Raw genomic sequence first — 24,738 nt, forward strand, 5'->3', positions numbered from 1 at the left:
TCTAAAGTGAAAACAACCCAAATGGACACCAGGACGATGAATAAGTAAATGGCACTGGATGTATATGAGAACAGTACTAGAAAAGAATAAGACACTGGTAACGCAATGGGATGGGTGAAGCTGAGCTGGAGAAGTCAGACACATAGCATGTACTGAGCAACTCATTTATACGAGTCCAGGAAGAGCAGGGCTTTGATGGCGGATATCAGATAGGTGGTTGCCTCTGGACAGGTGGTGCTTGAAGGAAGAGTGAGGGAACTATCTGGGGTGTGTGTGTGTGTGTGTGTGTGTGTGTGTGTGTGTGTGTGAGAGAGAGAGAGAGAGAGAGAGAGAGAGAGAGAGAGAGATTGAGGTTCTGTATTTTGGTTGGGATGGTGGTCACAAGGATTTGCCCATTTTCTGCAGATATGAACAGTTTACTATAATATATCAGTTTCACCATGATAAAATAAATAAAATGTGTTGGAACAGCACCACTGGTTTAATGGGGCTGGTCAAGGAAGACCTGCCTAAAGAGGTGATATTTCTGAAGACCTGAAGGCAAAGGGGCTGGCTATGTACTTACTACAGGGCAACTTAATAGAAAATCTTAACGTAGTGTCTTAGCTAGGGTTTTACTGCTATGAACAGACAGCAGGACCAGGAAATCCTTATAAAAACAACATTTAATTGGGGCTGGCTTACAAGTTCAGAGATTCAGTCCATTATCATCAAGGCAGGAGCATGACAGCGTTCAGGCAGGCATGGTGCAGGCTGAACTGAGAGTTCTACCTCTTCATCTGAAGGCTGCTAGCAGAATACTGGCTTCCAGGCAGCTAGGACTAGGATATTAAAACCCTTGTCCACAGTGACACACCTACTCCAACAAGGCCACACCTCCAAATAATGCCACTCCCTGGGCCAAGCATATACAAGAGCTTAGAATGTGTAATAGAGAAAGATCCACTATGGAATGAAATTGTGAGTCCCCCCAATTCATACCCTGCAGTGGTATTCCCCAGGACCTCAGAATATGATTTGGAAAAGCAAGACTTTAAAGGGTGACTGGGTTAAAATGAAGTTATTTGAATGCACTCTAAATCAACAGTACGGATGTCCTTCTAAGGGTGGACATATGGACACAGACCGTCTACAGAAGAAGGCAGCATGAGCACTCAGAGGACTTCTATCCACACACCAAGGAGAGAGGAGATTCTCCTGACAGCTCTCTAGAGCAAATTAATCCTGATCACACCATGACCTAAGACTTTGAGTCCCTAAAGCTCTGAGGAAGCAAACTTCCATTGTTGACACCATTTTGTGTCCTGGCAAACCAAGACATGACCTTGTGGCTGAAGCACAAATTGTCAGAATTGGGACTGATCCCAAAAGGTCCCAATGGTTGGACCATTTTCAAAGGGCAATTGCAAACACCTAGAGACTTCTAAGCAGGAGGGAAACGTGGCTGGAATTTATGGGAAGTCACTTAGGACACTCTTGCATTGTTCCGGGCAAGAAGAGATGGTAGGCGCTTGATGAGCGTGGTCATGGGCAGAGACAATGCTGTGAGATCCAGACATTTTGGCAAGGGATCAACAGTGCTTGTTGATGGATGAGAAGTGGGGGAAATGAAGAGGAAAGGATGGAATCAGGCTGATTCATTTCTTCAGAGGATTCATGCTATATGTACATCTGATGATCTCTGAGCTCCCAGAGCTGGTGTCTTTGGGCCTTTCCGTTATGGGGAACTCTCTTTTCCCAGGGGCTATGTGTGTGTCTCTCCGTTTTGAGATCCCTTCTCAGAAGCAACCCTTCCAGAGACATTTATGTTTGGCTAAGACAGTAAGATCCACCCTTGTCAATCTCTACTGCCTCAGCTGCTTCCTGGCTCTCCAGGGCCCCTCTGGCATTCGCATGTCCATCTTTTGTACCTTTAATTCTGTTCTCCTACTGGACTGCCAGGTCCTGGAGGGCAGGGATTTGCCGTGCTCCCTGTTGAGTCCCCAAATGGCACATAGTGAGACTGCAATAAATACTCATTGAATAAAACGGCACAAAAATAGTTATGAAATCCTAAAGACCATCTGTCATTAGCAGGAAAGGTATTGTCATGGTTTTAGGATGAACGAGACAGTCATATTGCAAGTAGAACTTTGAAAAGCATGCAATTTAGAATCCTGGGCATGGGCCCCAAAGTAGAGGAATGTTTCACAGGTCTCCACTCTCCACTCTGCTTCACCAGAACACTGCATTTTTGAGAGCAAGACTTTGAAAAGCCCCCTCTCCCCCCCCCCCCCCAGTTTGCCAGAAGGCTGTTTTTTTGCTTGGTGCTAATCGGCAGCTCCACCCTGCCAGGAGAACAGACTCCACAAATCCTACATCTGCCTGGCAAGGGCCCAGGAGCAGGCTGAGGGTGGTAGCTAGTTAGATGGGCCCGAGGCATGATAAATGTATCTGGTTCCCTGTCGGTTTTCCTCTCCACCAATCATGGTCCTGGGGCCCACACAGCTTCTCCCTATTTAATGCCTGCTCTGGCTCTCACAGGCCCACATGCTGCCTGCCTTGCCGGAAGCAGGGATATATTTAGAAAGCTACTTCTGGAAAACAAACTCCAGGGGCTCCGCCTTTGCGGAAGGCTGGCAGAGGGGTGGAGAGGCCTTTGCAGCCACTTCCTTCTGAGCCTTCATCTCAAATTCGTCTCCACCAATAAAATGAGACTGGCTCTTACTGGGACAGGTTGGGGTCTAAAGAGTTTGATGACTTCTTTACTGCAAAAAATTCACTTTTCATTCCACTGGCCCACTGCAATCATCTAGGCCACAGGGTGAGGAGATAAGTGTGGTTTCTGCATTTTGGGCAAGCTGAAGAGACAGGATGTGGTGTCCTCATTGACTTTTAATCTTCCAGGCAGTGAAAACTGAGACCTCACAGACAGGACAGTGAGAGACAGAGGTATCCAAGTCTTCACTGCCATTTCTGCTCCTATGCAACCTCTCTAGCATGTGGCAGGAGCCTGAGGGGGCAGACCCCAGCATTTCTGTCCCAGTGCAGTGGGGATTTAATACTGAGTGGGTTAAAATATCCCACTGGCCCACACTATTTGGGAAAGTGTGATCTTAGAGGTCACCTTGGGTTGTGTGCCTATGTGCTGGAGTAACAGAAAAGGTCTCAGGTCCCCATCACCAAATCCATCTCCAGTCTCACCATACCCACGAAGGTTCCCTTTGGGTACAGTTAGTCCTTTCCTTGGTTCAGGACACATTTTGCAGCAGATGGAAGATGCCTACAGGGCTGGGATGGAAAGGAGGCTGAAGACAGGGCATCGCTCACCCCTGGTGGAGTCTGAAAGCCAAGGGTACCACTGTTTCCTGCCTCCCTCCTCCATACAGCGTTGCCAGTGTTAGCCAGCATCAGCCCATTTGTTCTCACAGTAATCCCACGAGGTAGGACCACAGGCATGCCCATTTTACTTTTAGGCACCCTAGAGAACAGGCAGGTGAAACAACTACTCATAATTCACACAGCTAGGCTGTGGTTCAGCTCCAGAAACCATAGCACAGTCCTTGTGTTGCTTGTGAACTTTGAAGGTAATCTGTAAGTCATGGTCACCTGGTTAAAACTAGTTTTAACTGTTTCAAAAAGGAGTCAGTGCAAAAGCATCACAGAAAGTGGCTTTGAGTTTTCCTTTGAGATTAATCACCTTGGATGAGCTGGTGCTGCAGGCCAGGAAGGGACAGGGCACTCCTTGCCTGGGAGTGAGCACTATGTCATTGCTGACAGACTGTCCCCACATCTACCCAGATGTGCTCTTCCTCCTCTTCAGCCTTGCAAAGGCCAGACAGCTGCACAGAATATCTTTGGCACAAGCTCTTTCAAATCCACCTCAGATGCAGTTGTGATCATAAAAAAGAGATAGAGGTGTAAGAATATGTTCTAAGGCGGTGTAGTGAGGTGTTGGGGAAGGGGGTGTCTCAGCAGGCCCGTGCTGAGGCATCCCTTCCCCCTGAGAGACCACACACATGAGTGTACAGTATAGAATAGAGTTTACTTAGGGCATAGGGAGGGGAGTTAAGACGGTTGTAGAGGCACAGAAAGGCAGAGAGAAGGAGAGAGTAGAGAAGTAGAGGCTGGCCATGACCACGTGGAGAGAGAGGGGGAAGGGAAGGGAGAAGGGAAGAGCCCAAGAGGGCAAAAGAGCCAAGAGGCAAGAGAGAGGGAGGGGCCAAGCAGCCCCTCTTATAGTGGGCCAGGCTTACCTGGCTGTTGCCAGGTAACTGTGGAGAGGAGCATACCTGGCTGTTGCTAGGTAACTGTGGGGATGGAGCCCAGACAGAACGCCAATATTCCTGTTTGCTGATCTCTTCATACATACTTCCAACTTAGTGTGGGCTTCCCAATACCATAGGAACCATCCTGGTGCCCTGGTACCACCTCAGGCTGGCTGTCTCCTGAGTGGTCACCCAAAGAGGAGACTGACTTGGAAGGGAACAATGCCCTAGAGAAGCGTGCTGGACTTCTTCCTTACAGAAGAGCCTTCCTCACACAGGCAGCCAGCACTGTGACAGCCTCAGCACCTGCCCTTCCCTCCTGTGCTCCCATTTGGTTTTCTTGCTGTGATAAGACACTGCCCAAAAGCACCTTGGGAGGGAGGGCTTTGTTTTGTCTTATGCTTCCAGGCAACAGTCCCTTCCCTGAGGGAAGTCAGGGCAGGTGCTCAAGCCAGGAACCTGCAGGCGGGAGCTGAAGCAGATGCCATGGAGGAGCGCTGCGTACTGGCCTGCTCAGCCTGCTTTCTTGTCCTAATTCTGGCCCACCTGCCCAGGGGTGGCAGGGCCTTCCCACATCAAGTCATTAATCAAGAAAATGTCTCACAGACATGCCTACAGGTCAGTCTGATGGAAGCTGTCTTAGTTAGGGTTTTACTGCTGTGATCAGACACCGTGACCAAGGCACCTCTTATAAAAATAACATTTAGTTGGGTTGGCTTGCAGGTTCAGTGGTTCAGTCCATTATCACCATGGCAGGAGTATGGCAGTGCCCAGACAGGCATGGTGCAGGCAGAGCTGAGAATTCAACATCTTCATCTGACTTCCAGGCAGCTAGGGTGAGGGTCTCAAGCCCATGTACACAGTGGCACATCTACTCCAACAAGGCTACACTTCCTAATAGTGCCACTCCCTGGGCCAAGCAAACCCAAACCACCACAGAAGTGATTCCTCGATTGAGGTTTGCCTCTTCCCAGGTGACTTTTGGTTTGTGACAAGTTGACAGTAAACAAACCAGTGCACCCTGTGTCTCAGCCAGCGGCTCAGGGCGGGACGAAGTCTGTGTCGGGTCCACTGGTTAGACCTGGCTCTGGTCATCAACCAGTGTCAGCTCTCACTATCACCATGATTGACACAGAACTGAGCATTTACTTTATGGTGGTGCAGTCAGAGGAAAACTTATAAACGTTGCTTCATATTTAGGAAAAGAAAAATTTTCTGCTGTGCTGGTTAATGCAGGGTGCAGACATGAGGGCTGGGACTTCTGCAGCCGTTTGGTAGAGAAAAGCAAGCCTGTGCATAAAAGAACACAGTTCTGTACATTGTGGAGGGAGGAGCTGACTGTCAATCATACTCGGGCTTGCTGTAATCAATCCATTTCCTGTTGTTTTCAAACAGTTGCTGAGCTGGGTTTTCTGCTGCTTTTAGCCAAAGCATCTGAACTGATAACCACTGATCAGACTAGAAACAGCGTACATGAATGTGTGCTAACAGCTTTGATAGTGTGTGCGTGTGATTCAGAGGTATAAACGTGCCCACTTTACAAGTCTCAGCTCAGGAGTCACCCCTTCTGGCTGATACCCTGGTTTGTTCATTTGCTCAACAAATAGAGACACTGCATCCACTGCATTCCTGTCCTATTCTGAGTGCTGAGGTTTCAGGAATGAATAAAACATGATTTCTGCCCTTGAAGAGTCGAATGGAGAAATAATACAAATAAATCAACAAGCAGAGGCCAGGGGTGGGAGTTACAGACCGTGGGCTGAGAACTAGGTATTACTGGGACAAAAAATAAATAAATAAATAAAAATAAAGGCATCTAAGCTAGACCCAAAGATAGGAATGGGGTTGGAAAAGACTGTGGGCAAAATGACATTTAAAGTCCAAAGTTTTGCCCACACCTTGAGGATCTAGGACAGTGTCTTGAGATATTTTTGGTTGTCATGACTGGGAGGAGCTACTGGCAGCTACCAGGAAGAGCCAGCGATACTGTCCAATGCCCCACAATGGACATGAGAACTACCCAGCCCCAAGTCTTAACCTCAAATGAAGACATGCTGATGTGGAGTGATAAGCACTTGCAAATGCAGAGAGCAAAGAAACCATGTGATACAGCTTAGGGTGGGTCGTTTGGGTTATAGCTGGTGGGTCTGGTGATGGGTTGGGTGATGGGGTGGAGGCACCAGCTCAGCCACAGCACATAAGTCTTGAGCTGTGGGAACTTAAACTTGAGATCCAGGCTCTAAGCTGTGGGAGTCACAGGAGGAGCCAGATTGTGTGGTATGGTAGAGGTCACTCAGTCAGTGGTGATGAGAAACAGTGACTATTTTGGCCAGTGGCTGTGGGACATCTAGGGAAGATCAGACCTCCTGCAGGACCCTCTCCTCCCCCAACCAAGTTCACTGTCACAGCAAACCTGAACCTTTCTCAACCACTAATCACAACCTGGGAGAGACTCCAAAGTTGACTTGTCATCTCCTCTCAGAGCCTCGACCAGGAAGGGAGCTGGGTCTGCACATAGGGGGCTTAGATACTCATGCTGGTGGAGAAGATAGAACAAGCAGAGTTAATATGCCTTTGACAAATCCCTTAAATAACCCATGTAGGACTGCATACATGGCCTTGTGCATAGTCTTGTAGAAAGTGGGAAAAAGAAATTTACATATACAAGATGAACAGAATATATATAAGATAATTTCTTAGCAGTAGGTTAACTTTTTATTTTTCTTTGAGGGTCATGTCGCTGTATTTGAATCAGTTAAAAGCACAGGCTGTGATGGTTCTTTACTCAATATGTACGATGCAAGCATGGTGGTGCATCCCAGCCCTTGGGATGCAGAAACAGAGGGTAGCCTGGCCAGCACAGTGAGTTCCAGAACAACCAGGGCTGCATTAGACCTTGTTCGTCTCTCCTCCACAGAAGTATGATGGGCAGTGGAAGAGAGAGCGAAACCCAAGGAGTGTTCTCATGGGGACACCAGCAGACATTGGTTCCCCAAATGTTTAGGGATCCACAGGTAGGCTAAAGGGCACATAGGCGTAGAATAAACTAGAAGGCTTGGCTTGCTTCTCAGGACAAGGGGGACCAGGTACTAGGTATATCTCTCTTTCTAGGACTATCATCCACAGCTAAAACAGGAGCTTTACCTAAGGATACCCAATGACTGGTCTATAAAGCCGAATGCCTTCACTCAAACTCAATACAACTCTGCAGGGCCACCTATGTTCCGAGGAAAGTCATCTGAGACCTAATAGTATTTACACCATGGTCTGACTTCTAACTCTTTCCAGCCCTGTTTTCTTCTCTTTGACAACAGGTATTTCTATAAGGACCATACTGCCTCAAGGCCAACAGGCAGTGAGGTCTGAGAGTCCGAGAGAGGCTATGAGGGCTGGACAGGAGCCCAGGCTAAGAGCAGGAAGATCTAGAGCACAGGGAAGCTGATGGGATGACAGATAGCGCCCGAGTGGTCCTGGTGGTGGACGAAAGGTTTGTCCCTTGTTGGGGGAGGGGGCGGGGCGAGGAAGCCTGCATAGCATGGTTGTGAGTAAAGTCGCTGGGCTCCTTCTATACTCCTGCTGCCTCACAACCACACTGCCAGGAATCAGATCTTCTGCCCACATCCTCACACTTGCTAAGTGACTTCCTGGACAGCCACCAGCTTGAGACGAGAACTTTGCATTTAACTGGTTTACCATTAAGTACCCAACCTCTGCCTTGGGTCTCCTAGGGAGTCTGAGTTCCTATTGTCAGCTATCTCCCCGAGACTGCAAGCTCCTATAAAAATAGTGTTTTGCAAATGATCTCAAGGTGATATATCAAACTAAAGCCATTACAGTGTAGATTAGTTGGTAGAAGTGGGAAAAAGAAGTTAAATGCTGTGATGGGGACTATGTAGGAAAGAAAGTTCCAGGTGGGGTAGAGATGGATACACGAGAAGCTAGCTAAGGGAGCTTGCTTCTGGAATGAAGGATCCATTTAGTCAGAGGAAAGAAAGGGCAAACTCCAAATCTGGCTCTTTGCTTCTCAGTGAAGTCAAAAGCTAACTGGACCCTCAACAGGAACCTCTCCAACACTGTAGGGCATGCCTGTGATCTGCCTTGGTCTCTATTAAAGCCAGAAGATGCTGAGAGAGAGGGAGGGAGTTGGGGGCCAGAATGCTTTGACCTAGGAACCCCCAAAGTTTCTGTGGCCTACTGCATACTATCAGGGAAGCTTTGCATATTTTATCCCCTCATATTTTATCACCCTCTATGTGCACACAATCTATCCAAATAACCATTCCACTTCTTGGCTCCTAGGAACCACTGTTCACCTGTGACAGAGGGAGCTGGTAATCCTGTCAGCACACAGCTACTCACACAGACACCCGTTACACAAGACAAAATGTACCCAAGCTTCGTCAGATGAGCTCTGAGTCACAGGTCATCCCCAATCTCTGAGAGTTAATTTTCATTGTCAGATTGTATGGATTTAGCAGCCATCATGGAAATATGACTCTGAGTGTGTCTGTGAGGGTGTCTCCAGAAAGATCTAACTGAGCAGGGAAGATCTACCCTGAATATGATGGTGCCATCTTAGGGTCCCAGAAGACATAAAAAGGTGAGTGTGTTAAGCATTCATTTCTCTCCTCTATGCCATCATTGCTATCATAAACTATATAGATCCTCAAAGCGTAAGCTGAAATAAATACTTCCTTCTTTTTGCTTTTGTCAGAGCAACAAGAAAAGTGACTAATACGGAAACCTGGGAACTAAAGGGGAGCCATTGTTGTGATAAACCTGACCACATGGTCTTCAGATCTCTGGGACTGGTTTGCACATGGAATGTGGAACTTCCGACTAGAAAAGCCCTAGGATGCTGTAAGCAGAACACGGTGGGCCAGGCTGGTGGGAGGGGGATCAGGTGCTCAGAGAAACACGAAGGGAGGTCAGAGCTCATCCAGTTCCAGAGGAGAACATTGGGAACATTGGGCTAGAGGCCATTCTGCCAAAGAATCTGGCAGAATTCTTTCTATGTTCTGAAACCTTTCTATGTTCTGAAGCCTAGGTTCTGAGGCTGACTTCAGAAGTACTGGACCAAAGTGTGAGTGGAGGAATCTGAAGGCAGTACACTCTCCAGGTTGTCATGGTTACTGTTCACAGCTTTGATACAGTTCTCCAGTGAGAGACAACAACAAATGCAGTGAAAAAAGTGTAGGAAAAGTGTGAATTTGAAGATGCAGATAAGGGGTGTGGCAGCAGTTTGTTGAAGGGATTAGCCCCTTTAAAAAAGAACTTAGTGCTCTGAGCTGAGGTGAGAAGAAAGGGATTCCAAGCAAGGCTCCCACCTACAGAAGGCTCTAACTCCTGAGGATGCTAATTTATCTCAAAGGAGAGGGGTGACTAGAATGTTGCAGAAGCCTCCCACTTGAAGACCGTTGCCTAGGAGAGTGTTTCCTCAGCTTCAGCCACCAAGACAAACAGTGACTGCTACAGCTGTGGTCTGTCAAAACATTTCTTGAAAAATGCCTCCGGAATGAGGCCCGGTGACTGTGACATGGCTTCTCTTGAGAAGGGCTCAGGGATCACTCATTTATGAAGATTTTCAAATCTACTGCTCACCTCTTAATCTGTGAATTTGTTGGTCTGCTCCAGGAATGCTCACCACACACAGATGACCCTTGGATTATATCTCAGTAAGACCATTATAACTTCACAATCTACCAATTTTAAAAAAGCATTTAATAAATCTGGCCTCTCAAACACTATAGCATAACCCAGTCTACCTTAAACATGCTCAGAACAGTTACACTAGCCTACAGATGGGCAAAACCATGAAACAGGAAGACTGCTTATAAAGAAATTGACTCTTTCATGGATATTCACTGATAGTAAACACACTGAGCACAAAAACACAAAACATAATATACCCAAAAGACTGGCAGCAGGGGACATTATAGAGTATGCTTGTTCACTGCTAAGATCACGTGCTGTCTAAAAGTGTTTCAGAGCTGTTTGCCCAATGTTGTAGGGCACATCATGAGCCCAGGGAAAAATCCACATTCAAATTCTGAAATACACACTTCTAAGTACACACTGCTTTATGGACACCAGGAAGTAAAAATGTCACAAGCAAAGCCCTCATGCATTATGGGCTACCTATAGTTCTAGCGAATGGAACTTCAGGCGAAGGATTTGAGAGAAACTCAAAGGAAATAGCTTATGGTGAGGGCCTGGGAGTTAGGCTGGAAGTTAGGCAGATCCTCCACAGACAGGCGGATGGGGGAGGGGCCCACAGACAGGTAATAAAGATGGCAGACGTCCATCCAACTTCTTCACCTTCCTTATCTGAGACAATGGCAGCCTGGCAGCTTCATACAATGGCCTGGATGCTTTTTCCTCCCACCAATAGGACACACCTGCCAGCAGATGATTTTAACAAGTTCAAAGCCAGACCAGGACAGGGTGGTCCAAAGTTTAGGCCTATCAGCTTCCTTGCCTTTGCTTAAACCGACCAAATTAAGAGAAGAAGAGCCCAATTCCAGCCACCAAAGACTCTTTAAGAATCCCCAGGCCTCAGGGAGGGCATGGACATTGGTTTCCTGAGCCCCTCCCACCCTGCTTTGCAGGGGCTCTTGCTCTGTGCTGTGTATGTGCCCTTCTCACCAGTAACAGAGGGAGGTTTTCATCTGTTGATTCTGCTTGCTGTGTCTGAGATTTCCCCTGCTGTTAATTGTTGTGGTAAAGATTTTTTTCCTGCTTTTTAATTCCTTAACTGGCAGAGAACACAAACCCAATCCAGACCCCCTGGTTGATAACAATGACATTATTTTTCAGAGGTTAATATTCATTCTCAAAGCTGTGGTTCAAACAACCATTTCAGTGGCTCCCCTGTGGTCAATGCTTAGAGCTGTCTCCATTTCTATCATTTTTCTTTTAAACTCCCAGGAACACATCAGGTGGCTTCTGGAGTGAGAAAAGACAGTGTCCTTTCAGGGCAGTCCCTGGTAGGTCAGCCATGGTTCAGTAGATGGCCTCACACCCATGACTATATGGGTGGTACGAATTGGATTGGAACAAGAAGTTAAGTGGGGTTAGGGAATAGAGTGAAGATCCTGGAGGAGTTGGGGTAAGGGTGGGATTTAATATGATGAAAAGTGACATCAGACGCTGTGGCGCTGGAGGCACAGGTGGTGGTGATTCATCCTGTGTGGGTGTTGGGAACCCCATCCTCTGCAAAAGCAATACACACTGAAGACTGCTGGGCCATCTCTCCAGCTCAGAAAAAAAAAAAAAGATCAACATTTTAAGTAAAATGTATAGGTAGAAATGTAGAGAGATGGTCAGCAGGTAAGAGGGTTGCTGCTTTTGCAGAGGACCAGAGTTCAGTTCCATATGGGGGTGGCTTGCAGTGGCCTGTGACTCTAGGTCCACTGACTCTGATACCTTTTTCTTGCTTCCATGGGTAGCAGCATACACAAACATGCACACACAAAAAATACATGCACACATACAAATGAATAAACAATAAAATAAATCATCTTAGAAAGGAACTAGGTGTGTACCTGTAACCCCAGGGCAAAGAGCAGGCAGTGTGGAGACTCAGGGATGATGGAGCCTTGCTGGTTAGTCAGTGGGTGAGCAAGGCCTGCTGGGTAGCCAGCCTAACAGGAAGCCAGTGAGCTCCAAGTGAGAGGCTCTGCCTTAGAGGAAGGGTGGGGGGAGGGTGGAGAGTGCTAACGGGAGATAGCTGAGATCCTTCGCTGGCCTCCACAAGGTACACGTGGGTACAAGGGCCTATGCACACAGATGCACACATGTGCACCACACACACACACACACACACACACACACCATTCACAGAAATGCACATACACAAAAGACAAAAGGTTTTTCTTTTTTAAATTTTAGAAGATTTTTTTCCCTTTCTACATTTATTCTCATATTCTGCTTCCTACCTACCATTAGGAGGAACTAAGTTCAAAGCAAAAGGTGGTTCAACAATCCACTGTCCCTGCTAAAAGTGATCCATTTTGTGCATCTTTTAAAACATAATTCATCCTTCTATCAGGAGTGTGTTCTCTTAGGAAATGGCTACTAAGTAGGTCATGTCACTGGGCGTCCTGGCTGATGGCCTGAACAGGAAGTTCAGAATTGTTACTGCAAAACACGGCAGTCCCAAACTCTTGCAGTGGTCTGTCTCTTCAGATACAATAACTACTTGGGAAATTTTCCCTTTAATATTTATTATTAAATTGCTTTCATATAGTATATTTTGTTCATATCCATTTTCCTTGCAACTCTTCCCAGATGCCCCCTACCTCCCTATCCATCCAACTTCATTCCCCCTCTCTCTTTCTCTCCCTCTCTACCACCCTCCCTTTTTCTCTTCTCCTCTCTCAAAAAAACAAACAACCCCCCCACCAAAAATTAAGATCAAAACAAACAAAATCCGATCCAACAAAAAATCACCAAAATAAAACAAAAAAAGCAAACATAAAAACCATGGTGTCCATACATGTACAGTAGATGTACACCTTGGTCCCCCAACAACTGGAGCAGAAGGCTGTCCCTGATTCTGCTTCCTGCCTGCAGATTCTGTCTTAGCCACAGTGGGCCGCCTTGTCTGGCCTCAGTGGGAGAGGATGCGCCTAGACTTGCAGAGACTTGATGTGCCAAGGTGGGTTGGTACCCAGGGGTCTCCCTCTTCTCAGAGAAGAAAGAAAGGGGGAGGGGGTTGTGTGAATGGGGAGGGGATCAGGAGGAGAAGGTGTGTGATCAGGATGTATAGTGAATAAATAAATCAATGAATGAAAAAAAACCCCATGGTGTCAGTTTTGTGGTTACTCCTCTTCCTGGGCACCCAGTGGCATCCTTTGGAGGAAATTTGTTTTCTCTTTCCCAGAAAGTATCAATTGCAAATTGTTGGTTGAGGGTGGGACCACGCCTGCTTCCCCTTCTCATGACTGAGACGCACCTGACTGTGTAGGTCTATGCAAGCTGTTGTCTCATGTTGAGTTCTATGTGGATCAGTCCTGTTGTGTCTGGAAGACACTGTTTCTACCAATTCTGGCTCTTTGCTCCTTCTACCTCTTCTTCTGGGTAGATTGCCAAGCCGTGAGTGGAGGGAGTTGATAAAGAAATCTTATTTAGGGCTGAGTGCTCCAAAGTCTCTCACCCTCTGCACATTGCTCAGCTGTGGGTCTCTGTATTAATGATCATTTACTTCAATGATGTAGGTTGAGGATAGCTATGATCTATATCCAAGCTTAGTGTGGCTGCTGCTGGTCCTTAGTACAGATGGTTGTGAGGGTCAGCAGGAGTTGCAAATGAATGGAAATGCCCTTAAAAGAAGGGCTGAAAGGGGCAACGAGGCAGAGCCAGAGGGGCCTTGGGTCCAAACGAAGGCCCTAGAGGATGGAGGTGGGCTGGAAGGAGGCTGTGGGGATTTTGGAACAACCCAGGCTGTCTTCCATCCTATGGCTGAGATCTGCATGTGAAGCACAGTTCGCTTGCTTATTTGTGTATTTATGCATTTATTTTTATATGCAGGCTTTTCCTTTGGGATTCTAAAGTAGTCAACGTTTGGTAAATGCAAAATTAAATCAATCTCCCTGGTGTTTTGTTTCCACGGCATCGTGTTTTCTTAACCTGGCAGAAAGGATTGAGTATTTTGGCCTAGTTTGAGATCTCCAGACCTTGGAGGCAGACTGGCACATTTCCAGCCAAGTGATAGGTTCACTGCTGGTCTAATGGATTCTTTCCCCAGGAGTGCCTTGACATTTTTGGAAAATAAATACATTGTTTAAAACTATTACTCACGACTTTCTCTTCTTTCTTTGCTGATCTTTTCATTTATATGTGCATTTTCTACATAAGGATTCCTCTGAGACCTGCATCTGGTCTTCCACAGAGGCTTAGAAATATAAGACATGTCTTATGTGAGCTCAGCTAAATAGCAAGGATGCGTGTATTTAGAAGTCACGTTGCATGGTGGTTAGGAGCATGACCCCAGAAGGCAGACAAACTATGGAACTAGTTGGAGCCCTGGTTTCCTCTTCGGGGGAAGGGGTATAGTCACTAGAAACCATGAAAATTCAACTAGTTAGGACACATAAAATGAGCAGAATAGGACTTAGTCTGAACTGTGCAGGTGAGAAAGGTTAACTACTTTTCATGACTAAAGGCTCAAGAGAAGACAAGAGAGACAGTTCTTAGTCCATAGTCTAAGTTCTTACAATTATTTCCTATGTGAGCATTTTTGTTAAATAAACTTACAATATTTTTTTAAGATGCCACACAGTTCCCAAAGTACACACACACATACACACATACATACACATGTACACATACATATATGTACACACATGCCTGCATGTACACACATGTAGCCAGTCTTTGGTTACACTGTGGGATCTTCTTTCTTCCACTCTCCTAACACTATATAAGAGAGAAAAAAAGGAAAGAGAGGAAAGGGAAGATCTCTCTGAATAAGGCAGGGGTCAGAAAGAGGGTGACATTAGACAACTTCCTGCTGATTAGGGTGCTGAATTCCTCGGGACAAGTTTGATCCTCACTGTCAGGATATCTAATTTCTTTTTCTTCTTGTTTCTCCTTTGTGCATAACTACTTAACAAACCACAACCAACAACAAACAACAACCCACCATGCCTTTCAGGGCCCTAGCATTTATATACCCTCTGAAAAGTCTCCAGAATTCCAAATGTTACACAATCGCAGAGCTATCTGTAGCTGGCAAAATCACGCCTCTGCTAGAGCATGAGGCAAATCATAGTTGCTGTGGACAGTCTGAAGCAGCCTCATATCCCACACCTGGGATTAAAACAAAAACACACTCTTATAATATTTCTGTGTTCTTTAAAGAAAACAAAATTCCAAAATTGTCACTACACACACATGCTCACATGCATCTGTAAAGTATGAGCAACCTATTACCCTAGGTAGCTTATGGACCTGACCTTCTAAAGAAACAGGTAGATGCTGAAAGTTATGCTACATGACCAAACATATGCTGTGTTATTTTAAGACTATTGGAAGACCTCTGATCTATTTCCCTATAACTACAAATATGTTTCTGCCCAGACTCTTACAAGAGAGCTATTGTTGCTTATTTTGACTGAAGAACCTATCATGTTTCAGTGATCAGAGCAGAAGAAAATGTCCCCCAAACTAAACAAGCTGCTAGGAATGATGCTCTTAGACTCTTAACAGGGGCAGAAGGTTGAAAGCTTAAAGCCTAGGCTGATTTTTGTAAGGCCAGTGCTCTCATTTATTTAATTTATGTGTTTGTTTATTCGTTTGTGTGTTTCTGTGGGAAGGTAATTTCTATGTGGTGTGTGTAGGTGTGTGTATGTACATGTGTGTTCCAATGTGTATAGGGATACACATATATGTGCATGTTTGCAGAAGTCCGAGGTTGATGTGGGATAATTTTTCTTTATTACTCTTCCTCCTTATTCATTGAGGCAGGGTTTCTCAGTCAGATCCAGAGCTTACTGACACTCCAAGTCTTGCTAGCCAGTTGTTTTGGGGATCCTGTACTCTGCCTTCTGAATCACAGACAAGCTGTCATGTCAAGCATATACACAGGTTCTGGGTTTTTTGACACCCATCTTCCGTTCTGGGTTGTGTGGCAAGTGCTTTAACTGCTGAGCCATTTCTCCGCTTACTTCACGTTGTTTTCTGAGACAGGGTCTCTCACTGAACTTGAGGTGTCTCTTTTCTAGGCTTGCTGGCCAATGACCTCCACCACTCAGGTTGCAGGCATTTGCAACCATCCTCAGCTTTAACACAGGGTTTTGAGGATCCAAACTCAGGTGAGAGACAGCAGACACGCTTACTCCCTGAGCCACCTCCCTAGCCCAGAACTATTTCTTAGAAGGAAAATAAATGTCTCTGTTAGGAGGGCTTAACCTGAAAAGCAAAGATGTAACGTCATAACATGTGGTCAGAGTGGCTAGAATTTTGTAAAATGAAAAATCTCAAACAAACAAATGATCTGGGATGAGTGGGTCAGGGACGTCACTCAGTGACGGATGCTTGCCGAGAGAGTGCAAGCCCCTGTGTTCCGTGGTCAGCACTTGAGGAAAGAGATGAACATCTGTGTCAACACCGCATTAGAGTTCAATCAAGCAAGATCGTCAGAGTCAAATTACCTGTTTTAAATTGAACTGTTTAAAAAGCCCATTTTGATCAGCAGTGGAACTAAGGTGACAGGGTCCAGGCAGGCCCTGCGCCCACTACCACTGACCATCGTTGGCCAGCTGGGCTGCAAGCGGCGGCAGAGTTACTGCACCTTTCACCACACAGAAGCCACATCAGAAATCTGCCTCCTGCCAGCCAGTTACGAGAGACTTGCTTCCATCTTGGTTCTCAGACGCCAGAGAAATCAGACAGACTGAGGTACGCAAACATAACCGGAGGCCAACATCGCGGGGGGGGGGGGGGGGGGGGGGGGATATGGTCTAAGCCCGATGGGCGTTGGCCTGCACCCAGGCCCTGGGCTGTTCGGGGGTGGGGGGCCATCGGTGTGCAAACCTGGCCAGGAGGTTGTTTGCCCAGCCCGGCGCATGTGCTGCCATTTTGGCTATGGGACGCCAGAGAGTTCTAGCAGGCAAAGTCAGCTAAGAGTCATAGCCTGAGGCTAACATAGCGAGGTGGTGGTGGGGTTCTAGGCCGGACAGGCCCTGGACTGCCCCCAGGACCTGGGCCATCAGTGTGCCAACCCGGCCAGGAGGTTGTTAACTCAGCAGACTCTTCTGGCACTTTCAGGGAGTGAGCGCACACTGCCATCCTGGCCACCAGACAGAACCAGTTAACACTCATAGCCTAAGGGGAACTTTGCTCAGGCCTTGGCCTGCCAGGCTTTTGCCTAGACTCAGGGCCTGGCAGCTAGGCTAGCCTTGTGTGCACCAACCCTGTTGGGAGATCGGCTGCCCAGCAGAGTGATCATCACTCAGAAAAGGTCCCACAGCATACACCATCAGCACTCCCTGAAGGAGCAAACGGGCAGCAAACGGGCACCACCTGGTTCACAGAGACAATCTGGGGCAAGGCACACTAGGGCTCCAAGGGCACCCAAGAGGAGGACAGCACATCAGCAATCTGTGACAGGGGAAACCCAGCCATCCAGTGTTGTGGAAATAGCCCTAGAGCCTCACAGGAGGCTCAAACACCAGCCAGAGACAAAACCAACTAACTCCAGAGAACAAGATGACAAAGGGCAAACGCAGGAACGCTACTAACAGAAATCTAGGCAATATGGCAGTGTCTGAACCAAACTCTCCAACATCACCAAGTCCTGGTTACACCAACACACGAGAAAAACAAGATTTGGATTTAAAATCACTGGTCATGATGCTCCTAGAAGAACAAAAAGGACATAAATGAATCTCTTAAAGAAATACAGGGGAACATGAATAAGCTAGAAACCCATATAATGGAAACACAAAAATGACTTAAAGAAATTCAGGAGAATAAGGCTCAAGAGATAGAAGCCAATAAAGAAGAAATGCAAAGCAAACAAACAAACAAACAAAAAAAAACAAAACAAAAAAATCTTAAAGAAATTCAGGAAAACTTGAAAACTTGAGTCAACAGGCAGAAGTCATGAAAGAGGAAACACAAAAATCTCTTAAAGAATTAAAGGAAAACACAAACAAACAAATGAAGGAACTGAGCAAAACCATCCTGGATCTAAAAACAGAAGTAGAAACAACTAAGAAATCACAAAGGGAGACAACTTTGGAGATAGAAACACTTGAGAAGAAATCAGGGGCCATAGATGCAAATATCAACAACAGAATACAAGAGATGGAAGAAAGAATCTCAGATGCCGAAGATACCATAGAAACCATTGACTCAACAGTCAAAGAAAATGCAAAATGCAAAAAGCTTGTATCCCAGAACATCCAGGAAATTCAGGACACAATGAGAAGACCAAACTTAAGAATTATAGGTATAGATGAGAGTGAAGATTTACAACTGAAAGGGCCAGCAAATATCTTCAACAAAATTATGGAAGAAAACTTACCCAATGTAAAGAGAGAGATGCCCATGAATATACAAGAAGCCTACAGAACTCCAAACAGACTGGACCTGAGCAGAAATACCTCCCATCACATAATAATCAAAACCCCAAATATACTAAACAAAGAAAGAATATTAAAGGCAGTAAGAGAAAAAAGCCAAGTAACATATAAAGGAAGACCTATCAGAATCATACCAGACTTCTCACCAGAGATCATGAAAGCTAGAAGATCCTGGGCAGATCTCATGCTGACTCTAAGAGAACACAAATGTCAGCCAAGACTACTATACCCAGCAAAACTCTCAATCACCATAGATGGAGAAACCAAGATATTCCATGACAAAACCAAATTTACACAATATCTTTCCACAAACCCAGCTCTGCAAAGAATAATAGGAGGAAAACTCCAATACAAGGAGGGAAATTACACCCTGGAAAAAGCAAGATAGTTACCTTCTTTCATCAAACCCAAAAGAAGATAACCATTCAAATATAAAAATAACATTAAAGATGACAGGAAGTAATAATCACTATTCTTTAATATCTCTTAACATCAATGGACTCAATTCCCCAATAAAAAGACATAGACTAACAGACTGGATAAGGAAACAGGGCCCTACATTTTGCTGCATACAGGAGACACCTCAGTGTCAAAGAAAAAAACTACCTTAGAATAAAAGGCTGGAAGACAATTTTACAAGCCAATGGTCTTAGGAAACGAGCCAGAGTAGCCATTCTAATATCAGATAAAATTGACTTTCAACCTAAAGTCATCAAAAGAGACACAGAAGGACACTTCTTGCTGGTCAAAGGAAAAATCCACCAAGAAGAACTTTCAATTCTGAACATCTATGCACCAAATGCAAAGGCATCCTCATTCGTAAAAGAAACTTTACTAAAGCTCAAAGCACATATTGCATCTAACACAATAATTGTGGGTGACTTCAACACTCCACTCTCCTCAATGGACCGATCAGGAAAACAGAAAGTAAAGAGGGACACAGTGAAACTAATTGAAGCTTTGGACCAATTGGACTTGACTGATATTTATAGAACATTTCATCCTAAAGCAAAAGAATATACCCTTTTTTCAGTACCTCATGGTACCTTCTCCAAAATTGACCATATAATTGGTCACAAGACAGACCTCAACAAATATAAGAAGATCGAACTAATCCCATGCTTCCTATCAGATCACTATGGTGTAAGAGTGGTTTTCAATAGCAACAAATACAACAGAAAGCCCATATACACATGGAGGCTGAACAATACTCAATGACACCCTGGCCAAAGAAGAAATAAAGAAAGAAATCAGAGACTTTTTAGAATTTAATGAAAATGAAGGCACAACATACCCAAATCTTTGGGACACAATGAAAGCAGTGCTAAGAGGAAAACTCATAGCCCTGAGTGCCTCCAAAAAGAAAATGGAGAGAGCATACACTAGCAGCTTAATGACACACCTGAAAGCCCTGGAACAAAAAGAAGCCAATTCACCCAGGAGGAGTAGAAGACAGGACATCATCAAACTCAGGGCTGAAATCAATCAAGTGGAAACAAAGAGAACCATACAAAGAATCAATGACTCCAGGAGTTGGTTTTTTGAGAAAATCAACAAGATAGAAAAACCCTTAGCCAGACTGACCAAAGGGCACAGAGAAAGTATCCAAATTAACAAAATTAGAAATGAAAAGGGGGATATAACAACAGAAACTGAGGAAATTCAAAAAATCACCAGATCCTACTACAAGAGCCTATACTCAACACAACTGGAGAATCTGGAGGAAATGGACAATTTCCTAGACAGATACCAAATACCAAAATTAAATCAGGACCAAATAGATCATCTAAGCAGTCCCATAACCCCTAATGAAATAGAAGGTGTCATAGAAAGTCTTCCAACCTAAAAAAGCGCAGGACCAGATGGTTTCAGTGCAGAATTCTATCAGACCTTCAAAGAAGACCTAACACCAATACTCTTCAAACTATTCCACAAAATAGAAACAGAAGGAACACTACCTAACTCCTTCTACGAAGCCACAATTACACTGATACCAAAACCACACAAAGATCCAACAAAGAAAGAGAACTTCAGACCAATTTCCCTTATGAACATCGATGCAATAATACTCAATAAAATTCTTGCCAACTGAATCCAAGAACACATAAAAATGATCTTCCACCATGATCAAGTAGGCTTTATCTCAGGGGTGCAGGGATGGTTCAATATAAGCAAATCCATCAATGCACACATAACATACATAAACAAACACTATATAAACAAACTCAAAGAAAAAAACCACATGGTCATTTCATTAGATGCTGAAAAAGCATTTGACAAAATTCAGCATCCTTTCATGCTTAAAGTCTTGGAAAGAACAGGAATTCAAGGCCCATACCTAAACATAGTAAAAGCAATATACAGCAAACCGGTAGCCAGCATCAAACTAAATGGAGAGAAACTTGAAGCAATCCCACTAAAATCAGGGACTAGACAGGGCTGTCCCCTTTCTCCTTATCTTTTCAATACTGTACTTGAGGTACTAGCTCGGGCAATTAGGCAACATAAGGAGGTCAAAGGGATACAAGTTGGAAAGGAAGACGTCAAACTATCATTATTTGCAGATGATATGATAGTCTACCTAAGTGACCCAAAAAACTCCACTAGAGAGCTCCTACAGCTGATAAACAACTTCAGCAAAGTGGCAGGTTATAAAATCAACTCAAGCAAATCAGTAGCCTTCCTATACTCAAAGGATAAGCAGACTGAGAAAGAAATTAGGGAAATGACACCCTTCACAATAGCCACAAACAGTATAAAGTACCTTGGGGTGACTCTTACCAAACATGTGAAAGATCTGTATGACAAGAACTTCAAGACTCTGAAGAAGGAAATGGAAGAAGACCTCAAAAAATGGAAAAACCTCCCATGCTCATGGATTGGCAGGATTAATATAGTTAAAATGGCCATTTTGCCAAAAGCAATCTACAGATTCAATGCAATACCCATCAAAATCCCAACTCAATTCTTCATAGAGTTTGAAAGAGCAATTCTCAAATTCATCTGGAATAACAAAAAACCCAGGATAGCTAAAACTATTTTCAACAACAAAAGAAATTCTGGGGGAATCAGTATCCCTGACCTCAAGCAATACTACAGAGCAATAGTGATGAAAACTGCATGGTATTGGTACAGTGACAGGCAAGAGGATCAATGGAACAGGATTGAAGATCCAGAAATGAACCCACACACCTATGGCCACTTGATCCTCGACAAAGGGGCTGAAAATATCCAATGGAAAAAAGATAGCCTTTTCAACAAATGGTGCTGTTTCAACTGGAGGGCAGCATGCAGAAGAATGTGAATTGATCCATCCTTGTCTCCTTGTACTAAGCTCAACTCCAAATGGATCAAGGACCTCCACATAAAGCCAGACACTCTGAAGCTAATAGAAAAGAAATTGTGGAAGACCCTTGAGGACATCGGTACAGGGGGAAGGTTTCTGAACAGATCACCAATAGTGTCTGCTCTAAGATCAAGAATTGACAAATGGGACCTCATAAAATTACAAAGTTTCTGTAAGGCAAAGGACACCATCAAAGGACAAATCGGCAACCAACAAATTGGGAAAAGATCTTTACTAACCCTACATCAGATAGAGGGCTAATATCCAATATATACAAAGAACTCAAGTAGTTAGACCCAAGAAAACCAAATAACCCTATTAAAAATGGGGTACAGAGTTAAACAAAGAATTTTCACCTGAAGAACTTCGGATGGCGGCGGAGAAGCATTTTAAAAAATGCTCAACTTCATTAGTCATTAGGGAAATGCAAATCAAAACAACCCTGAGATTTCACCTTAACACTAGTCAGAATGGCTAAGATTAAAAATTCAGGAGACAGCAGGTGTTGGCAAGGATGTGGAGAAAGAGGAACACTCCTCCACTGCTGGTGGGGTTGGTACAACCACTCTGGAAATCAGTCTGGCGGTTCCTCAGAAAACTGTGCACGTCACTTCTGGAAGATCCTGTTATACCACTCCTGGGCATATACCCAGAGGATTCCCCAGCATGTAATAAGGATACATGCTCCACTATGTTCATAGCAGCCCTATTTATAATAGCCAGAAGCTGGAAAGAGCCCAGGTATCCCTTAATGGAAGAATGGATGCAAAAAATGTGGTATATATACACAATGGAGTACTATTCAGCCATTAGAAACAATGAATTCATGAAATTCTTAGGCAAATGGATGGAGCTGGAGAACATCATACTAAGTGAGGTAACCCAGTCTCAAAAGATCAATCATGGTATGCATTCACTAATAAGTGGATATTAACCTAGAAAACTGGAATACCCAAAATATAATCCACACATCAAATGAGGTACAAGAAGAACGGAGGAGTGACCCCTTCTTCTGGAAAGACTCAGTGTAGCAGTATAGGGGAATACCAGAACAGGGAAGTGAGAAGAGGTGGGTGGGAGAACAGGGGGAGGGAAGGGAGCTTATGGGACTTTCGGGGAGTGGGGGGTCAGAAAAGGGGAAATCATTTGAAATGTAAATAAAAAATATATTGAATAAAAAAAAAGCCCATTTTAAGCACTTAATGCCAAATAATGATGAATCTCAAAAGGGAAAACTTCAAATCAGCATGATATAGTTTTTAAAAATATCAAGTGTCCTATTTAAATCATCACTTCTCAATTACATGTATTGAATTATTACTCTTGCTATAGAAAACAATTTGAAATTAAAGAAATACTTAGGGATTAAGAAAGAAATGGTATATATATATATATATATATATATATATATATATATATATATATATATATAATTGTAATGTATATATATTCTACAATTACACCCAGAATCTTTGAAACTGTGAGGAAGCAGGGAGAGGAGCATTGCCACCACTAGAGTGGAATCATTCACATGAGCTCCTGGGTGCAGCTCTAAGTTCAGGAAGTCTCCATCTTGAGGGCTGGCCCAGGATTGCTCCTTCTCCTCTGGAGAAACAGGATGGGACAGAGAGGAGTGTTTGCAGTGGGGACTCAGCTCAAAACCCAGGCTTTGTCACTAGGAATCAGCTCTCACTGTTTGACATCTCATTGTTACTGTCCTCACTAAGGTGTTAGGAAATCAGAAACAAATCCAAGTCTTCAAAACTGTTATAGATTAAAACAGCCAGTATTCCACAAACTAATGCATTGCTACAAATTTTACCATGTTTCTATTAGTAAGGGGAAGGGATTAAGACCATTTTTCAATTTCCCTTCAATTGCTGGTAATACACTGCAGAACAGTGCAATTTAGAAAGCACGGTCATTCTCACGTGCTGCAAAACTTACTTTGCAGAAGAGGAAAACAAACAGCAACACCCCCCCCCACCCCCGCCCCACCCCCTTGCTCCCCCTATCTGTTACATAGCATTGTTGGGCATCTTGAAATGTCAAAACATGTAGCAAACTGGAATACTATGGAGTGCTGTGTCCCCTGGCTTTCTCAGGAAAGCTTTTGTCCACCCCAGTCCACCACACACTTACGTCGTATCCGCTGTTCCGGATTCCACGCCGGGGTCGCTCACGTGTGACCAGAAGGTCCATCTCAGTTTCTCCCGGACTCGGGCTATTCAGAGACTGCCGGCTTCGGTAGACAGAGTTCTTCATCTGTTGCCTGAAGGAAATCCAACAACAGTTACGATGCAGCAAATGCCCTGACAGATGGAATTCTCCACCGATCCAAACCTACAGGCAACCAGTTTGGATCGGTTTGGATTGGCCTCAGCAACCAGTAGAGAGTTTGAATTGGCCTCAGAATCTCAGAACTGATGGTCCTCGGTCCTTGGCCCGCAGCGGGGGAACAAGGCACCCCGCCCTCCGGAGCCACCCCAGATGCTATAACTATTTGGCTGAATTATGTGTTCCTTCATATCAAATTAGGCGACTACAATCAATTGGAGCAGTGCAACCTCATCTAAAATTCTGCTGATGGCAAGGCCAGGGGTTCTCCGTTGACCCTCGAGGACAGCACTCGCTGCAGAACAAACTTGCCTTTGCCGGCTTTGCTGACTCAGCAGCCGCCCGGTCCCTTTTCATCTTTAAGATTTCAGGCATGGACTCCTACTCTGTGTTAGTTAATGAAGCCTGTAGAGAATGGGCCACTTTTAATGCTCTGATCATTGACTGATTTTCTTTCTACAATTACTGTGTAGATTCTCTTCTTGACAAACTTGGGGCCTGCCAACCAGTCACCAATTTTTAAATTTTTAAAAATTTATTTATATGTTTATTTATTCTTCACCAAGTGCCTAGTGTGTGCTCAGCACCTGGAAGCTGTGCATCCGTGGCCCTGGCACTGCCACTGTTTGCATCCCAGGAGAAACAACTGGCACGCTAACAAAGTGATTAGTATTATTAAGAAAAGTAAGGAATATTGGAGATGTGGTTCACTCAGTAG

General features: G+C 44.6%; 1 protein-coding gene across 1 annotated transcript in view; it reads right to left on the reverse strand.

Moving 5' to 3' along the window:
* Positions 1-24,738, reverse strand: part of Kiaa1549l (KIAA1549 like) — a 273,258-nt gene that overhangs the window by 26,262 nt on the left and 222,258 nt on the right. Inside the window, exon 16 of the mRNA XM_052181380.1 lies at positions 23,826-23,955. Coding sequence (XP_052037340.1) covers positions 23,826-23,955 — 130 coding nt within the window. The remainder of the gene's footprint in view (positions 1-23,825; positions 23,956-24,738) is intronic.

This window comes from Apodemus sylvaticus, chromosome 5 (assembly GCF_947179515.1).
Source record: "Apodemus sylvaticus chromosome 5, mApoSyl1.1, whole genome shotgun sequence".
Lineage (NCBI taxonomy): Eukaryota > Metazoa > Chordata > Mammalia > Rodentia > Muridae > Apodemus > Apodemus sylvaticus.